The sequence below is a fragment of the Acanthopagrus latus genome, chromosome 18 (assembly GCF_904848185.1).
Source record: "Acanthopagrus latus isolate v.2019 chromosome 18, fAcaLat1.1, whole genome shotgun sequence".
Lineage (NCBI taxonomy): Eukaryota > Metazoa > Chordata > Actinopteri > Spariformes > Sparidae > Acanthopagrus > Acanthopagrus latus.
The window spans coordinates 23,195,459-23,214,661 of NC_051056.1; the positions used below are offsets into that span (position 1 = coordinate 23,195,459).

The window sequence follows — 19,203 nt, forward strand, 5'->3', positions numbered from 1 at the left end:
AACAAAAACAGGTGATTTCTTGCTGAGCATAAACAGAGAGTAAAATTATACTGATAGAGGCACACAACAGCATTAATCAAATTGCTGAACCTGTTGTAAACAAAAAAGAGTGACAAAACAGCACTGTTTTGATACATATGTGCTCTCTACCTCTTCCTCTGAGACAAACTGGGGCCATTTGACTCTATAACAGTCAAGGTGATGTGTTTGCGTGACAGAGTGGACATCACCCACCTTATTCAGACGTAGATTTCACATATTCTTACTCATTTCAAGTCAAGATCAGTCTTTTGAAGATTCCGGTAAGATTCTGCTTTTCACGTAAGCCATGGCTTCTCCGGCGTTTTGAAACTGTTTTTCAGTCCCGTTATGCGTAATCCGGAGCCGTGCCGGATAGAGAAGACCGTATTTAACACCATCTCGTCCTCGAAGTAGTCGTCTCACCTCGCTGAAAGCGGACCTGGCCTGCACGACGCTGGGGGGATAGTCAGGGAAGATGGAGATGTCCGTCCCTCTGAACCGGAGCGGCCCGGACTCCCTGGCGCGGCGGAGGATGTCGGCACAATCCTGGTAGTAGTGAACTTTTGCCACGATGACACGGGGTCTGCCGTCCTGGCTTCTCGGCTGTAGCCCCCTGTGGGACCGATCGATCAGGACATCCTTGTCTAACTTCAGTGCTTCTTTTAGTAGTTTGGAGACAGCTGTCGGTGTGCTTGACTCTGGAGTTTCTGGGACGTTTAGTATACGGATGTTGGAGCGTCTCATTCTTCCTTCCATATCAAGGCACTTCTTCTGCAAGTTGCCGACTTCTGTCTCGAGTTTCCCGACTTTAGTCAGCAAAGATGTCACGTCATCTGAACATGATGAGAGCCCCTGCTCCATGTGCGCCACTGTTGTTTTCATCGTCTCCACGTCAGCGCGGATAGCCGCGGTGTTGTTTGCTAGCTCCGTTCTTACTGCCTGTAGCTCGGCTTTAATGTTTTGAAAATCTTCAGCCAGAGCGGCCTTGAGCTCCGACCTGAGCGGCATAGCAATGTCCATTTTCAGTTCTGTGAGGATTTCTGCTTTCAAGCTCGCGGGCTCCATTTGGTCTTCAGGCTCAGGTGTACCACACCTGGATGGTGAATCACTCGGGCTTGAGGCTTTGGGCCTAGTAGCGTTAGCTCTTCTTTTGAACTCGAATTTCCGCAAGTTGTAGGACATTTAGGCTGCGGTGTCCCAATAAAAATAACGTGTATTGAAAAAAAAAACTTTGCTCAGAGGGGTGTGTAATGGTTTTTCGTTGATGTAAGGTGCCTAAAAAATCATTTTAACCTGAAATTCAGCAGAGCATGTTGCCTGTGCTGCCTACTCCATTGCTGGCTAACCACGCCCCGTTCAAAATCATATTGATTGTACACAGGGTGTCTTGCTCAGCCACTCCAGCCCTCCCATGGTTCTGCACTATGTGACTTCAGTGAGAGGGTAAGAACACAGTGTTACACACATTTACTTCAACATACATGTTTTCAACACAATATTTTTATGACATAATAAGTTTTGTTTGTAGTTAGCACCTATTTTACGTCTGACAAATTGTTGCACAACTAGGATTTGTATTTACAACTGTGATGTCCCCAATTTCTACAAAATGTGGCTTTAAGGTTGATATAGCTTTTATGCTTTTATTTGTTTCCTCATGGGAGCCTGCCAGGCTGGGGGTGGTCTCTGGTCTGGGTGAGTGTGTATGTCTCTGTCCATGTCTGAGGGGGTGGGAGGGTTGGGTTCTTTTAATTTTCTTCTCCTAACTTTATTTTGCTGTTTCTATTTTTCTGCTGTTGTTTGTTTATTTCTGTGAGGCACTGTGAGGTACTTATTTCTGTATGAAAAGCGCCATATAAATAAAGATTGATTGATTGATTGATATTGAAATTTAGCATGTTAACCTGTGGAAATTTATCTTTACCTGATCTTTTATTTTGTTCTCCAGCATGGTCCTGAAGAGGGTTCTTCTCCAGTAATTTCCAGTTGACCTACCACTCAAGATTCTGATGGCAGCTCTCACATTTGCTTGCAGGCCTTCCAAGCGTCTCTGCAGGTTCAAAATAGCCATCCACAGTGGTGACATCCTGCCCTGAGAACTTGAAATCTCTATCATGGTTCTACGAAGGTTTTCTTCCAGCTCAGCAGACTGTTCCTCAATATCTGTCAACTGATATTCAAAATAATTGGAATAATATCAGACTTAATTTCACCAAGGACTGAATGTTCACTTTAAATCACAAACATTTTGAAGGAAAATGTACATTGCAACGAAGGATATAGTTTGACTGCATACATTTTCTTTTTTGGACTGGTATGATTATGCATTTGGTCATTCTGTATTATTATTTAATGGTTGTGTTTCATTATTTTACACTCGCATGTGTGTGGTTGGTACACTCTACTGTGTGCTCAACAACAGTTGTCACAGTAAAACAACCAGTCACACCACAAACAAGATAGTAAGCTAGTGCCTGTGGGGGCACTAGATAGACAGCTGGCTAGTCCAGTCACAGACTATGAGCTGGCAGGAGCTCTAAAAATCCACTTGTAAAATGTAGTGTGACATATATGCGTTTAATGCCTCACCTGTCTAATTATTTCCTGTATCAACGCTATAGTTCCTCATTAAGCCTGTTTTATGGTCAAAGTTGGATGTTAGAATTTCGTATTTGAAATTTCCAACTTCCATCCACAAGTATTAAAAATGCATGGTGCAAAAACTGAATAAATAAGGGAGCCGAGAAAGGCCATGGACTTTTCTTCTTTTTATGCACTGTTCTCTCATGATAATGATTTAATATATCGTTATCTCGATATAACAAAGGTTGTTTTCTTGTGATAACAAATTGATAATGTGTTTGTCTTGATTTCAACCTACAAGAGCTGCCACAAACGGCTTCCGTAGCCACTGGCTGCAGCTGTAGCCTACAAATAAGTTACAATTTATGTTTGTTACTTGACTGGGTTTGTTTAGGGGCTACTGGTTAGCAGATGAGAGGCTGACAAACTCCCATCTAAAGTAACGTAAATGTAGGCTAATGTTAACATTAGCAACGTAATGTGAAATGTAATTAAATCTTTATTAATTCATTTAATAGTACAGAAGCTGTTCGTGGCAGCTCTTGCAGGTTGAAATCAAGACAAACAAATTGTTAATTAATTCGTTATCAAAAGAAAACAATCTCTGTTATAAGGATATAACAAAACAAATTAATTTGTTATCACGAGAAGACAACCTTTGTTATGTAGAGATAACAACATAATAAGTTGTTATCACGAGATAACAGCGCATAAAAGAAGAAGAATCAATGGCCATTCTCGGCTTCCTTAAATAAAATCAGGGGCGATTTCTCATATGGGCCCAGGGCGGCATTCGTGGAGGGGCAGCATGAGCCCTGCCAAAAAACAGAACAAAACAAAACAAAACAAAAAAATATTATTATTATTATTATTATTATTATTATTATTATTATTATTATTATTTGAATTGTTTGCGTTCATTTCCTCCGTTTTTTGTATTGGTCATTTACACTTCAAGTCAATGATGTCATGTTGCCGTGTGGGGAGCGGCTGGGCGCCCTCTGTTTTATGAATGTGCGTCTGCTGCTGCTGAAAGTTTCACAGAGTTTGTGGAAGAAGACAGGGTGGGAGACAGGTTCAACTACTGGGGCGGGGAAGCGGGGTATTCATCTGATAGTGCACAACTAATGCAGTTAGTAGGATAAAGTCAATCACATTACGAATCCCTTCCACATGAAGCCCATTTCAGTCATAATAATATTGTGAATAAAACCCATAGTTTCACGGATGGGTCACGTGTTGATTCCCAAGTGTCAAATAAACAAATGGATAAAAAGAGGTCAAAGCCATCTGGTCAGTGTAGCCAACTTGGTGACTTTCTTGCTAGATTTAATGACTTTTCAGACCCTAAGTGACTTTATTTCTAAAAAGCGACTGGCGACAAATTTAGTGACTTATTCAGATCGTCAGGGGAAAGAAGAAAAATATATTATATTGTAATCCACATGCTGCACAGAGTCATCGCAGTCCACGATTCCTTTGCAGCAGTGCCGGGGTATCTCCTGTCCCCTCTCGCGTGGCTGCGCAGGCGGCAGACCAGTGTGTGAGGGCCAGCTGGGGCAGCAGGAGCGGACGCTCTGTGGATTTGAGACTGGATAGCTGCTGTTTACTCTGTTTTGATCTGTTAAAGGGATATTCCGTTGTAAATTTAATCCATGGTCTAACACACCTTGACACCGAGTACGACCCCCCCTTGAGAAATAAAGTTTGAGGACCGCTATCTTACATAGTTTTAGCATCCTCAGAAACGACCCCACGACAACAATACACTGCTGTAAATGGGTCCAAGTACAAATTGCCATCAAAAAGCCACAAATAATGCTCAGAACAGCACCAAACTTCAGCAACAATTGAAACAGGGTCCCAGCACATATTTCGAGGGATTGATATTGTTGCCGGCTTTGTCGGAAAAGATAAACAAAACCCACCACCGAAAAGCTTCCTTGTTGTGGGGAGGCCCTGCGAGTCGATTACCGAATGTCGTAGAGTCCCGCAGTGATGATATTCACTGAGCTGTGGAACTCTACTGCACTTGGTAATCAACTCACAGGGCTTCCCCACAACCAGCCTGCAGCTGGAGATCTTTTTCGACAAATCAGGCAACAATATCAAATGTTTTTAAAGTACATTTCCTCAATTCTATGATATTCTATATATGAAAAATTGCACATTTATAAGTTTAGTGGACAACATTGACCATTTGAATTCAAATGTAAAGGGTGGGGGTAGGTTTATATAGATAGATAGATAGATAGACAGATAGATAGATAGATATGATTTTATTATTGGGGTTTAAATTTATAATGACCCAGGGTGACCAATAGTGACAGATCTGCCAAACAATCAGTGATGATTCATTATGCTTGTTTAAAAGTAGTGGTTTGATCCAATACTGAGTAAGGACATTCAAGCCAGGCCACACCTTCTCTGACTAGGTGTGTTTTCGGTGCTATTTATATGCAAATTGGAGCAATTACGGTAGTACCTCAGGGAGCTCACACAAGTTTTTCCTTAAAAACGAAAATAAATTGAAAATAAATGAGAAATAACGAGACAGATCTGTTGACAGGGTTTATCGAAGAGTGCATATTTAACACATTTTCTACTGTATATTGGGGGGACAGATTGCCATTTTCTCAATAGTGGGGGTGACATGACCCCCCCAAAGAATGCGTGGTTACGCCCATGGTCAGGTATCAACATTATTGTCTGATCCTTGTGAATGTAAACTAATGAGAAGAGTTCTTGAATCAAAATGAACTCACTCAGACATTTGTTTTTACATGGTAGGACTTTGCATAAAGTAGGGAGGCACGAAGAAACATTCTCTCTCTCTCTCCCTCTCTCCAAGTATGGCATTCAGTGCAAGCAAATCTGATGCCTGCTGTGATAAGATTTGACATGCCAACACTATACAGAACAAGCAGTATTTTAGACAAAATTCGCTATTTAAGTATAATCTTTGGATATTACGGATAGCCCCATTGATTTGCTCGGCCTATACATTTCTTTTGAGTAGCCTATAAAGTTGCAGAATGCAGGAGGGCAACTGTTGGGTGCGTGCTGCTACTTTCCTCAGTAGGAAACCGGTAAAGCCACAGCGGACCATCCATCTCATTTCATCTTTTATTTTTTCTTCCAGCTGGGTGAAAGTCACATAAAGCACAGCTAATTATAACTCTGCATTACGTTAATTAACTGCGGTCAAGCCAGCCGTCTCTCCCTTTTGCGAAGTCAAGCCAGCCGCTCCAACATTTCAAGTGCTCTCGTGTTACAGGCTTTACGGTAGATAGACGGCTGACGTTGAGAAAGTCAGCTCTAGTACGCTACGGCGTGGACCGACTTCCGGTTTTCAAAATAAAATGTGGGTTGTTGAAAGGCAATAAAGAGACGTGTCAGTGTGATCATGTAGTGGTTTTGAGTCATTATGTCACATGACCTGGGGGGGTTGAGATACACCTCTTATGTTTCCATTTTAACTTTTAGAATATTTAATATTAATTTTTTAATATCAATTTTACCATTTTAGCACAATAGCTTCCAGGTCATGTGACCTAATGACCCCAAACCAGTGCAGGATCATAGTACTCCACTGGGGAGTTGAGATACACCTCTTATTTTCCATTTTAATATTTCTGAAATTTTATATTAATTTCTTTATGTAAATATGAGCATTTTAGCTCAATAGCTTCCAGGTCATGTGACCTAACGACTCCAAACCAGTGTAGGATTATAGTAACATACTGGCAGGTTGGGATACACCTGTTTTTATTCCATTTTAACACTCCTGATCATCAATTTTTTCAGTAGCGTCTAGGTCATGTGACATAATGACTCAAAACCACTACATGATCACACTGACACGTCTCTTTATTGCCTTTCAACAACCCACATTTTATTTTGAAAACCGGAAGTCGGTCCACGCCGTAGCATACTAGAGCTGACTTTCTCAACGTCAGCCGTCTATCTACCGTAAAGCCTGTAACACGAGAGCACTTGAAATGTTGGAGCGGCTGGCTTGACTTCGCAAAAGGGAGAGACGGCTGGCTTGACCGCAGTGTTAATTAATCGCTGTTGTCCATTAATCAGACACCGACTTACGGAGCTGCTCCCGGTCGGTCAGAGCGCGGCCGAGTCCGGCCGTGGCGGCGACGACGGCAGCAGCAGTCTCACCGAGGATCAACAGCTGAGGAGGCGGCGGAGCTGAGGCGGAGGCGTCATAACGCTTTTGGAGGTTGTTCGGCCTTTTAAAACAATAGGTGTACCTTAATGTGAACAGTGCACGTATGTCTGTGTGTGTGTGTGTGTGTGTGTGTGTGTGTGTGTGTGTGTGTGTCTGTGCACACAGTTATAATTATTGCGAGGTATGTGTGCTGTATGTCTTGTTCAAAGTGGCTATTACGCAGCGGGCATCTGATGTAAATGCAACATCAAGATAATATCAAAATTGAATCCAGATTTGGTCAAAAACGTAAATCAACATGATGTCAAACTTTGACATCAATTTGACTGATTTGAATTTCAGCCAAATAATGATGATATTGGTGTTATTTTGACACCATTTCAATGCCATGTTTCAAGACTTCCAGACAACAATTTGAACGTTGGATTGATGTCAAATATTTTGACTTACAATATATAGCGCAGTAACCCGATGTGGGATTGATCCCTTTGTTGAACCTCTTTACAATCATAAGGATGTCAAAGCTCCTGTAGGCTATTTATGATGGTAGTCAAAATCTTGACTCATTTTCAACGTCAGATTGACCTCAAGGTGCACGCTGTACTACTAGCCTACAACTACTACTACTACTATATATATTTATATATATATTTAAATATTGGCTTACCCGATTCAGGTCCATCGTTACCTTGTATGCCAGTCCTGTCCATGGTTTTTCAAGTTCATTCGTGTCCTAAAGTCAAAGCAAAACAAAGTTTTTACCTGTGTCTTTCACTGAAAATGTAAGTGCGTCACAGGGCTTACCGTCATCAGTCCTGGTCGGTCTTCAATAAAAGTCCTGAACTGACTTTGAAGAGCAACAAGTGTTGCAAGTAAAGTGTAATATATCTTATCCATCTTTGCCCTTACCAATAAAAAACAAATGCTATGTTAACATTTTCTTTAACATCCTATTGTTTAATACTTTTAATCGACTGAAGTGGGGAAAGGCAATTCTGGTTTTATCCGTTTGAGAGGCTTCCTGTTCTGTCACTGAGGACAATGACTGTGTTTTTACTTTCACTTCCAAAGCCTCTACACATTTCATTTTCAAATGGTTTTGCCATAGCCTATTTTGTATCTCTGACGGCTCCTCAACCTCAATAGTCATTCAGTTATAGGAGGGCATCATTTACTCTCCTCCATCAAAGTGTGAGAGTGTTAGAAAGGACATATTATGATATTTATGTAACCCATCTTTATACACACAGGAGCCCTAACCTTCCCTGCGTTGTGGTGGCAAAAATCTCAGTTTTACCATTTCCCCTTCTTCCGATGTCAACTAATTAAATTCTTGGCTCATGATGCACTTGCTGAGGGGCAATATGATTGTTTTAATTTAAGAAGAAACACGTTTTATTTAGTTATATTTATTTATAGAATAGCTCACATGCTACATGACTTGAATTCTCTGTAAAATGTTGCATCCAGTCTTCCTCAGTCAACCATCACAGCATAGTTCTTAACCTGACCTGAACACTGACATTAGCTCCAGTGGTGACAGCTGTTGATTGTGTCAGCCGGCTTATTAATACAGCGTCTTACATCAAACCTTACAGGACCACATCCAACACAGACAGCAGGTCTGGGGCCACACTGAAAGCAGCACAGCATCGGCAGACATTTCAGGTCCTTTTTTTAAAATGCTGTGTTAAACTTCGTAGATGTGATCCTACAGAACAGATCTGCAAGTAAATAAAAGGCACAAATAAAAAAGAGTAAAAGCAACTTTTAGGGCGCTCCTTTAGCCTGACCACGCCCAAGACTGTCTGTCAAAGTGACTGCTGGGTAACTTCTTACTTGTATCAATAATCCCAAAAGATTTAGTGAAGGTTTTATCTGTGGGATTAAACAGGTACAAATGCATGACAGGACCTTCAAAAGATATCAAAATAAAGCTCCTTTGATTTCATAACCCCTCCAACTGCAGCACTACCCCACATGGATCACAGGAAAAGGCATGTAAACACATTTGAAACCAGCTCTCCAGCCCAAATTTAACTACGTCTTTCCCTCCTGTGCTCATCAGGTGTCTGCAGTGCCTGTGACACATTTACAGATCTGGAAACAGTCGAATGCATCACCTTACAGACCAGTTCAGTACAGTAAAATACAGTGTTGTATGTGCACAGTGAACTCAACACAATCAACGTTCTGTGCCTTGAATTCTTTGTTGTTGTTGTTAGGCCGCACAAATACACAAGTGCATGCATTGATCGCTTTTATGTCTTAAATCTGTAAGATAGTGACAGCTGAACTAAAACATTCATATCCACAGAGTGTGTCTATGTGTGATAATACATGTTTCACTTCTGTTATATATATATATATATTTCTTAATGTTTAAAAAAAAGTGTCATTTTAAGACAAGATGCACCATTTATATACATTTACTTTACAACTGAGTTATTTAAAAAAAAAAAAAAAAAAACAGAAGGGGACAGTTTGTGATCAAGTCTGCTGCAAGGAGTTCTGCTTCATGTCTCTCCGGATTCTGCATTTGTTTCAACTTTGCCGTCCACGATGATGCATTCGTAAAGCACTGGATTGTTGTCGGATGCTCTGATCAAACAACAAGCCGCCTCTTTACCGGCGACTGTTTACAGTATCTTCTCCGCTGCCAACATGTCTTTCTGCTCCTTTGTGGAATGTCGAGCCTCCGCCCGCTGCTCCGGGTCCAAGTTACTGTGCTCCATGTTCCTCCCTTCTCCATTCCCACCCTCACATCTCTCTTTGCGTGCCCCGTCAGTCCAGCTTGCGTGCGCCCAGTTTGAGAGGACCTTTAGCAGCTTTGCGCTCCGCCCGTTTCGCCTCCAGCTCTTTCCTCCTCTCGTCCCGTTTCTTCTTGGACAACTCGGCCTTGCTGAGACCTGAATGAAAACACAGGCAGATAGTTAATGGTCATGTAATAAGAACACTTGCACATTATGCTCACATTTATGAGAGGAGGACCAACTAAGACTTACCCTGGTTTCCATCCACTGACTCCCAGCTCTCCTCAGCTCCCCAGTCTCCTGTCGTCTCTGCACTCCAACCATCTCCAGCCTGACGAGGAGAAAACACAGCACACGTCACTCAACCTGTCACGCTTGTGCCGTCAAGATATTTGAATGTCTCACAATTCAGCAAGCAAGATTTTTTAATTCAATTTAAATGTTCTTCACTAAGCTATTATGTGTTTTGGTATCCACTTCAAGAGGCTGGAAGGACAAAGCAAAGGTAGTCGTTTGCCCATTTCCAGGTTTTATGCTAAGCTAAGCTAACGTCCTGATGGTTCAAGCTTCATATTTACTTAGAAATCATGAGAGTGGTGTTGATCTTCTCATCCAACTATAAGCAAGAAAACTTACTTCCAAAAAGTAAAACTATCAATTTCTTTTTATGCTCAGTGTCCTGTAATATTTGTTATTATCTAACAGATTCTGTTTTATATCGTCTTACTCTGTTTTCACAGGCAAACAACTTTGGAAAAAAAAAGCCTATTAGCTTTTTGCAATACTTTCAGTGTTCACATCATCAAATATTTTAAACCTATGAGACTAATCTGTCGTTTCGTCTCGCTCTGTCCTCACCGTGGTCGCGGCAGTGCTGCTTGGGTTTCTCTGGGAGACGCTGGCGAACAGATCATTCTGACCAGTCCCCTTGGCAGTGCTGCTGCTGTCCCAGTTGTAATCGCTGGCTAACCGCACCCCATCGGGCAGCTGGACGCTCGTATTGGTCAGTGTTATGTCCGTGTCCTCCTCCCCCCAGTCGTTGCCCCAGCCCTCCTCGCCTGCAGAGCTCTGACCCTGCCCTTCCTTCTCGTTGGACCAGCTGTCGTCGGCGTCCCAGCCCGAGCTGCTCCAGTCAGAGCTCTGCTTTTTCACTGCTGTCGACCGTCCCATCTAGATATCGAGAGATGATAACTGATTAACAAAGGGACTCACTGAAATCATACAAAAAGCTAAAATAAAGAACCTTGACTGCAAAACTATTTGGTTTATGTTCTTTTATCTCCACACAGAAAACAAATGTAATCCTAAATTTAAATGGGACCAAAAATGTTGTCTTGTTTGTTTTCAAAAATATACATGAGTTTTGGTATGTACGGAAAGGTATCAAGCCTGCACAATATACTAATAGTATAAGGTGCTTATGTATTCACATTTACATAAGGTAATATAAATGTATATTGGATCCAAATGAAACTGCTCATACTCCTTTGTCACTGGCCTTCTTTTTGGATGATGCCATTCCTGACCAGTCAGTGCTCCAATCATCCGGCTCAGTTTGAGTTTTCTCGGGCTCCTATATGAGAAATAGTTTGTAATTTGTGACATTTTAGAATACAATTATGTGACATAATCTCACGCATGGAACTCGATAATAATAACTCAGTTTTTCTTGTTAGTCAACAGGTGACACCCTACCTCCAAACTTCCCCAGTCTTCCTCCTCGTCCCAGCGGTCTCCTATCGCCTCTTCATCGTTGTCCTTGACTTCAAGAGTGTGTGATTGGTTGGCACGACTAGAGGCAGCATGGTGAGTCGCTGAGGCATGAGGAGTTTTATCTTCAGAACCTGCAATAGAAAAAAAACATACACATATTTGAGTTTTTTAAAGCGGAACTCCACTGAATGAAGTGTGCTTTTTTTGAAGTGTCTTTGTGGGTGCTACACATGAGGAAGAATAAGCCATTAGGGCTCCAGCGAGAAGTTTGGTAATAGAATAAATTCTGGAAATGTGAAGTGAAAAATAAGTGAGCTCCTCTTCTCTGCTCGAGGGAAGAAGCTAGCGACTACATTATTCATTACTAACATACACACACATGCAATTCTAAAATCAAACTCAGATCAGCAAAGTTGCATTTTGGGTAATGTAGGCTCCGGGTTAGAACAAGGAGGAAGAACATTTGGACTAAAAAAAGATGACTTTTCTGGTTCTCCTGCTGTATTACTTTCTATCCTCTTAAGAAACTGTTCAGCACAGCAGTGTTACAGGCCAAATCAAGTGTGATAACCGCACCAGGTGCAGCTGCTTCATTAGTGGCACCAGTAGGACTGGTGTCACTGGCGGGACCGCTGCCTTCCCCTGGTGCTCCGCCCTCTGTCCCTGGAGCGTTGCGGATCAGCTTAGATGTTAGCGAGGACATGCCAGTCACGGCCCAGCCGGCCCAGCTGGAGGAGCCACCTGCAGGCTGAGCACACGACCCTACGTCCTTTTCTGCGGGAGAGACGGGAGGGACAGGAGAGACAATTTTAAGTTTTTGGTTGGAGAAAATCAGAAATATAATTTCAAGACATGTTTTCCATTCAGTCTGCTCCAGATAAAGGGGTAAATCACAGAACTATCTGTCGTATTTTCCCCAGAAATCACAGGTTTTCTTGCTGAGTGAGACGTAAAAGTAGAGAGCAGACTTTGCAGCTCAGTGCAGTGTTACATACCAACATCAGCTAGCTTGGTGGGATCTTCTGACACAGTCTCCAGCTTGGAAAGGAAACTCTTGATTGCTTTGAATGCCTGACAGGCAGAGAGAAAGGTGGGAGAGAACATCCCGAGCACAAATACATCAGCATATTACAGCGAAGGCAAGACTTTAAAAATCAGTGTATAAGGTAAGCTAGAGAGGAATAAATACTGTCCTTTTTTTAAACCCAACTTTACAATAGGAACACAGTTATTAAAAATCAATGACGCTGCTAATAAAAACAAACAATCTTAATACTCTTGATTAAACATAAAACACTGAGCAAGTCAGAGGAAAACAGTTTTATCTTCGGTTCTAATTTTGCCACTATGTAAACATCATGTAATCATAAATAATGTTTACCTGGTCCCGGACGCTCTTATCGGGGTCAACTGTAATGGCACAGAGTGTGGGCAGGATGCGGGCGGCGATCTCTGTGATGCTGTAGTAGTTGTGTGTGGCGGCGAAGCCCAGAACACCAGCGGAGCGTGAAGCTGGGAAGGGGTCTTTTGTGGCTCGTGAGAAGGCAGAAATCAGAACACGTTGTCGAGTCTGTGAAGAGAAAAGGGTAATTAAAATCTTACCAACTTTGCTTTCAGCTTTTTTTGTATTAAATAAATGTTGCGAGTGTCTTTTACCCCAGCGTTGAGGTAGGAGGCGATCTTGCCCAGGCAGACGGTGGTGTTGCACCGGATAGGACCTTGTTCATCTCTGGCCTGCAGCCGGGCGAAGTGACGCATCAGCTCCTGGTTCAGGTTGGTCTCGTTCAGCTTGGGAGCAAGCAGCAACATAGACTGGAGAGCGAGAAACAGAGAAGAGTTGACAGCTACAGCGGTCCAACAACACCCTGTGCACATGTATGTAATACATCTGCTGGTTTGTGGTTGCATTTAAACATGTGAACTACCTTAACAGTCTGCTCTCTGATGGCAGGGTTGGTGTCTGTGAAGCCGTGAACAACATGAGGGAAAATCTGGGAGTTGACTGCTGCCTCATTCAGATACTGAATGAACTGCTCCATCTGAGAGAGAGAGAGAGACGTGGAACAAGAGAAGAAACAATGTTAGAACAAATAAAAGCTTCTGTACTTTGACACAGATATAAAAGACAACAAGTAGAGATATCATTTCCTGCTAATTATTCTTTGAAATTATCCAACTTTTAACTTTTTTCCTTTCTTGCAGGGTGGTAAATGAGAAAATTAAAAACATACACAAAAAAGCCTCACACACCTGCTGCAGCAGTCGTATCCTCATGGCTCTGTCTGTGGAGGAAAACATCTTGACGATAACAGGGATGATCTTCTGTTGGTACTCTTCTGCTGACAGGAACTTCCCCACCTGGCAGACCGACAGAGGGAGATGAGATGAGGGAAATATTTTGTAATTAGCACTTTTGTACTAGGATATTAATAAAGGTATAACCATGTCTTACTTTTAATTTGTTTTGGTTTGTTTTGTTTTTTGCTTTAGATGTTGCAGACTCCTATCTGATGTTTAATAAAGTTTTAAAGTTGTGCTGGGAGGTTTGGACTCACCTTGAAGAGCGGTGTGAGGACTACGGCGCCGGCATTACCAAACTCGAAGGCGGTGAGCAGCTGAGGCAGGACTTTGTGTTTACAGAAGTCTTCTGGGAAAGAGTCCAGATTGTCACTCAGGTCCTGGAAGAACTGCTGCTTCTCAGCTGGCTCTTTGATCTGGAGAGAATTATTACTGAATTATTATTACTGTAATTATAATCAATTAAACTATCCATAATTTTTATACCATTATAAAGTTTCCACTGGCACTGGATGGTTCCATTAGAACTTGATCTATTTCTATCTTCATACTCTTGGTTGTAGCTTTACTGGTCAACTTTGACTTTACCACTAATAAAACCACAACTGTAAAACACAACACAGGTGTGTCTTTATGCAGACCTGTATCTCCTCCAGGAAAAGGTTGCTCTCCACAAAGCTGTTGCTGAGGAATCCCCCAGGGGCTCTACAGTTCTGGAGAAAGCGGGCCGGGTTGGGCCGAGCTCGGGGGTTAGCCCCCACTAGCTCACAGTAATGCGGGACCAAGGCCTTGGGAACCTGTGGGCACAAAGAGGACACATGTGAGAGAACACAACACTGTGAACGTCACTTATATGTGTCACACAATAATCTGAAGAACTTTAAGTCTTGAGGTTTAAATTCCTTTCATGAAGGCAACCTAGCATCATTTACAGTCACTGCTACCTCTTGTTCAAATTGACAATTTGCTTGTTCTTCACATGAATTCCATACATAAAATACAAAAAGAAATCAGAGCCATCTCAATATTTCTAGAATTAGAAATAACTAAAACAACAATCTGAAGTATCTTTAGAATATTGCAGTAGAATGGACCAAGGATCTGTCCAGGTGTCGTACCTTTCCCAGTGAGCGAAGAGAGGAGGTGCGAGGTAGCGGCCCGTTGAACACCTCCCAGATCAGGCAGCCTAGCCGCCACACCTCCCCGGCCCTGCAGCAAACATGCACACACTTAAACACAAAAGTTCCTTCAGAAAACTTATTATGAAGCCCTTCTTTCTGTCACCTCTGCACATGTTCTTACTGTATAACATATTTCTATTGTTAAAATTAGGACTTGCTTCTCTCATCTTATGTTTTTTGCTCCCCCCTCATACCATTTCTCTCCACTGCTATTCGACATCTCTGGTGGGTCATATTTCTCCATGTCTGGGTAAACAGCCTTAGGAGCAGGGAGCGAGATCCCGCTTGGGTCACCCTGCTCTGGTGCCACATGGTCGAGGCCCCCGAGCTTCCACTCCCCGGCACGATCCACAAAAACAGACCACATGCCCAAGTTGTTGTGGAGCAGGTGGCAGTCGTTGACCAGGAAACTCACAGCTTTCTGTGGGAGGAGGCGAACATCAGGAGTGGAGTAAGTGCTCACAGAGGACAGGTGACAGAACAATGGCTCTCCTGGTAGCATCAGATGGCTCCTATCCTTACCACGATCTGATGCAGTCCCCAGGAGACCTCCAGCTCCCCGGACCCACCCTTCTCTGCCTGGGCCTTCAGGTGGACCGCCAGGGGTGTCACCTGCTCAGTAACCAGGTACAGGCTCTTCTCCGTCTGTGAAAACAACCACATTTAAAAGCAATTATTACTTCATGTGTACGGAACTACTGTTTATATCTTATTGAACAATCTCTCTGACTGAAAGAAAAGGGTTAAACAGAGATCATGGTGACAGTTCTAATACTAGTTACTAGTAATCAGTTTTTTTATTATTCTATTAACCATCTATTCTATTAATAGGCAAAACATGTAAATGCTTAATAATCGTCCAGGGCTGCTAAACTAGAGCAAGTGAAACACATCACAGCCTTGTACACACAGTAACATTTAAAGGAGACTCATGCTGGGTATTATATTGAGATTATGAGTTTGGAATGTATTTCTAATTTACTTTTACTTGTACTTTACTTTGAATACTTAAGTACATGTCATATCAGACTTTTACTCAAGTACTATTTGTATGGGTGACTTTCACTTTCACAACACTGACATGTTGACAGATATGTGCCCACATGAAAACCTTTGTCTCTTTTTTAACATAACATATCTGCAACAACAAAAAAAAAGATCCTTGGGTTAAACCATAACTATCAAATTCCTAGCGAGGGTTATTATCTCAATGTACTGATATCATCTGGGACAATGTAGTTTATTGTTTAACTGTAAAATATCCTGCCTTCAATAGGTACATATCTTGTGTTTGATCATAGCAACACAATGTGTGTTAATGTTTACATTCTGAGAGCTGATAAGTCCATACTGGAATTCCATTTACTTCTTATTATGGGTACTGACATCAGCCTCAAAAACACCTGTATCAAGCTTTACGATCATGTAGAGTCCGACTAACTGGACTAATACTTTGGATATTCAACAATCTTGTTGAGCTCGACTAAAGTGAGAGGACATTGTGAAAATCTGCCTACATTATGTAGCACACTGTTCACTACATATTGTGTACAAGTACTACAGATCTACTGTAAGATACATTCACACTCACCTCTGTCTGAACGCAAACATGCAGAGAAAAACAGATGGTGTCGATGAGTACATAGTTACAGAAAAAAAAAAAAAAAAAAATCTGACTAATCTGCAACATGTCACCAAGCAAGATGAGTGACATTTTCCTCTGTGTGTGTGGAGCTACAGATGGGGTGCACACACACACACACACACACACACACACACACACACACACACACACCAACACATACCTCCAATCCATCAACATAAGCCAGGATGTTAGGGTGACGCAGGGTCTTCATACGCTTGAAGGCAGCCTTGGCCAGCTGGGTCTGCTGCTCGGTCCCCTGTGCTACCTCGTACACAAACACCGACACCGGCTCTCCATTGGTCTGAGGACACAGGTGAGGATGAAATTAATCACTCACACATAACTGACATGTGATATTTGTAGCCTAGAAATCACAACAAATAAATAACAATCACGCCACCACATTATTTTCTAAAGACATGTCAATAAACATTAGAAGGAGGAAGCGTGGTTGTCTCTATCCGGCCCTGCAGTGATTATGATGATGATGATGATGATGATGACAGTTCAGATTGAGCTGCTCAACGAAATAATCTGGACGGTTAGTTGCGTGATGAGCTGTGAGTGATGAAGAACCGGACCTTTACTAATGTGATGAAGCACTGGCTTGAAAACGATCACGAAAACAGTTGTTAACGAAGCTAAAATGAGGTGACGTGGCGAGAAATACGTGTCTCGGAGTAAACAAAGCCTGAGCTCACCTTGTCAGCGAAACCTAACGAGACGTAACGCAACTAGAATAAAAATGATGAACGCTGACATTTAATCAGCGGAAAGGACAGGGATTACACTGATAGATCTGTTGTGAAACCACGCAATTACAACACCGGACGTCGTGTTTAAAGGCTAATACAAAGTCGCGAGCAGACAGTAACTAGCCACCTAGCTAGCTAGCTAGCCGGCTAAATGTCAGGCCTCCATAACGAAGCGGGCTAACGTTAACTGTTAGCGGAGGATCGGCAGCGGTCTGCCGCTTTTACCTTCCGCTTCCCTCGGTGTAGAGTCCATATTCCAGACTTTTCTTGGGTGTCTGGAAGAACTTCATAGGCAAAGTCTTTGACAGGATCCCTGGCAAAAAAGGACCACATCTCCTCTTTCTTCCACACCTCATCAAACACACACAACACACACACAGCAGCGACTGCAGAAGTGCACAGACTGCTAGAGGGAGCTAACTAGCTAGCATATGGCACGGACGTAAAACGCCCCCCGTAAACTTTGTTTCTGCACATTCGTTCCGCAATAGTTAAAATAAATGAATGAATAAATAAATAAATACATAAATCATAGAATGTTTTATTGTTTCATCGTGAACCCGCCATATAAAACATGAATTTAATTAACAGTAACAGCACCAAATTAATTAATAAAAAAGGGAGAGTTAAGGTAGATGCCCCCTTTCATAATGATCAATTTTGATACATAAAATAACAAACTTGACAGACACCTATGGTGCAAGTTTGGACATACTAAATGTATTTTGTTATATTGTATTGTTTATTGTATATCTGTATATTGTTCTTTGTAATGTGACTGTTTCTGTTGACTGCCTGGGCACTACAGATGTGAAATTAGTATTCTCCCTGTTTTCATCATGTTTATAATGTGTATTTAATACTGATGTTCTTTGGCGTGTCCAGCGAGCAAACATTTAAATAAATAAAAGAGATTATTAGAGAAAAGATTCCAAATTTGAAGAATTCTAAGTATTTAATTGTACCACATATTAACTGAAGGGACTCAATCCTTCAAGATAATGTATATTTTCTTGCAAGTAACTAACATTTCCCCAAAAGTTTTAACTTTTATGGAGATGTAATGTCCCATTGTCAACATCAGGAAGAAAACAGAGTGGATGAACATAAATTAAAAAACATTTCAGAATAAGGACGGCTGTAGCTCACTAGTGAGGGCCCTGCGATGAGCTGGCGACTTATCCAGGGAGCACCCTGCCCTCACCCTGAGACAAGGCTGGGATTGGCTCCAGCAGCAACACCCCCGCAACCCCATGGAAAGGGATAAGCGGTTTGGAATATTACATTATATGAAATGACCAAAACTATGGGAGAAGCAGCAGGTAGCTGTTTTTGAGATCTGAAAGTTTAAAAATATTAAACTGTTTCATTTAGCAGCAATAGATTCATTTTCAGTCCAGCTCTTACCCATGTCAAATTTATTGGCAGTTCCCATGAAAGTTAGAATGACATCTAGATGATATTTATCCTTAAGTTCTTCTTCATGTAAAGGCAGTGTAGCTGATGTAACTACAAATTCTGTCCGAGCCCCTTATTGTGAGTCACAACGTAATCTTGAGAAGCAAAGCAGAAGTGTTTCCTTTAGAAATAGGATTTTAATTTTATCTGGGAATATGCATCACCAGACCGGCATATCTAAAATGATCAGGGTTTCAAGGCAGATCATGGATATCAGTCTAGCATAGCTGTATTGTACAGAGGCAATAATTATAAATGGTTAATTTGTGTTTAACCAAAATATCAAACAGCAGCTCAAATGTGGGTTAAACCAGATGAACTGGACAAAATGGTGGCGATAAAGTGAACTCAAGAGGATGTTCGTCAGAGCCCTCAAACTCTCCAATGAGAAATATTAACGAAACTCAGATTTTGTCCTAGAAAGCAATCCCAGCATACAGCCTATATCATTCAGATATTAACATGTCCACATGATGTCACAGATGTCCTCCATGGTATAGGTGTACTGGAGATAATGCTGAATGACGACATCTTTGTCTCAAAAGGCTCAAGTACGATATGTAATCTCATTTATCAACTGGAAAAATAAACAGTGTTGTGGGAGAATGAATAG

At 41.8% G+C, this 19,203-nt stretch overlaps 2 protein-coding genes and 1 long non-coding RNA gene across 11 annotated transcripts in view; 1 reads left to right on the forward strand and 2 right to left on the reverse strand.

Annotated features, from left to right (window-relative positions):
• LOC119007325 overlaps positions 1–7,960 on the reverse strand; it is a 31,515-nt gene extending 23,555 nt beyond the window's left edge. For 2 of the 8 annotated variants that reach the window (XM_037076922.1, XM_037076920.1), the window contains exons 1-3: positions 7,592–7,959; positions 7,455–7,520; positions 1,946–2,191 (exon numbers count right to left, since the gene is read on the reverse strand). In XM_037076922.1, the coding sequence (XP_036932817.1) occupies positions 1,946–2,191; positions 7,455–7,520; positions 7,592–7,684 (405 nt within the window). In that variant the 5' untranslated portion in view covers positions 7,685–7,959. Of the gene's footprint in view, positions 1–444; positions 1,372–1,945; positions 2,192–7,454; positions 7,521–7,591 lie in introns of those variants that run through there. The other 6 variants (XM_037076924.1, XM_037076923.1, XM_037076918.1 and 3 more) reach the window with 5 other exon arrangements.
• Positions 7,961–8,184: 224 nt separating this feature from the next.
• Positions 8,185–17,575, reverse strand: scyl1 (SCY1-like, kinase-like 1). 2 transcript variants are annotated; one of them, XM_037076914.1, is made up of 18 exons: positions 17,358–17,575; positions 16,538–16,678; positions 15,255–15,377; positions 14,927–15,153; positions 14,670–14,760; positions 14,193–14,348; positions 13,809–13,967; positions 13,504–13,611; positions 13,179–13,292; positions 12,910–13,065; positions 12,635–12,823; positions 12,249–12,324; positions 11,830–12,027; positions 11,236–11,384; positions 11,039–11,113; positions 10,399–10,710; positions 9,793–9,871; positions 8,185–9,696 (listed from the first exon to the last, which is right to left on the reverse strand). In XM_037076914.1, exons 1-18 carry the CDS (start codon positions 17,463–17,465, stop codon positions 9,572–9,574), a joined length of 2,586 nt encoding a protein of 861 aa, XP_036932809.1. In that variant the 5' UTR covers positions 17,466–17,575; the 3' UTR covers positions 8,185–9,571. The 2 variants fall into 2 exon arrangements, with proteins under 2 accessions (XP_036932809.1, XP_036932808.1); XM_037076913.1 differs by having other exon boundaries at positions 11,024–11,113; positions 17,358–17,574.
• Positions 12,987–13,855, forward strand: LOC119007326. The gene is made up of 4 exons (XR_005071098.1): positions 12,987–13,128; positions 13,205–13,333; positions 13,456–13,653; positions 13,744–13,855. It is a non-coding gene; the product is annotated as an uncharacterized LOC119007326 (long non-coding RNA).
• Positions 17,576–19,203: the final 1,628 nt, after the last annotated feature.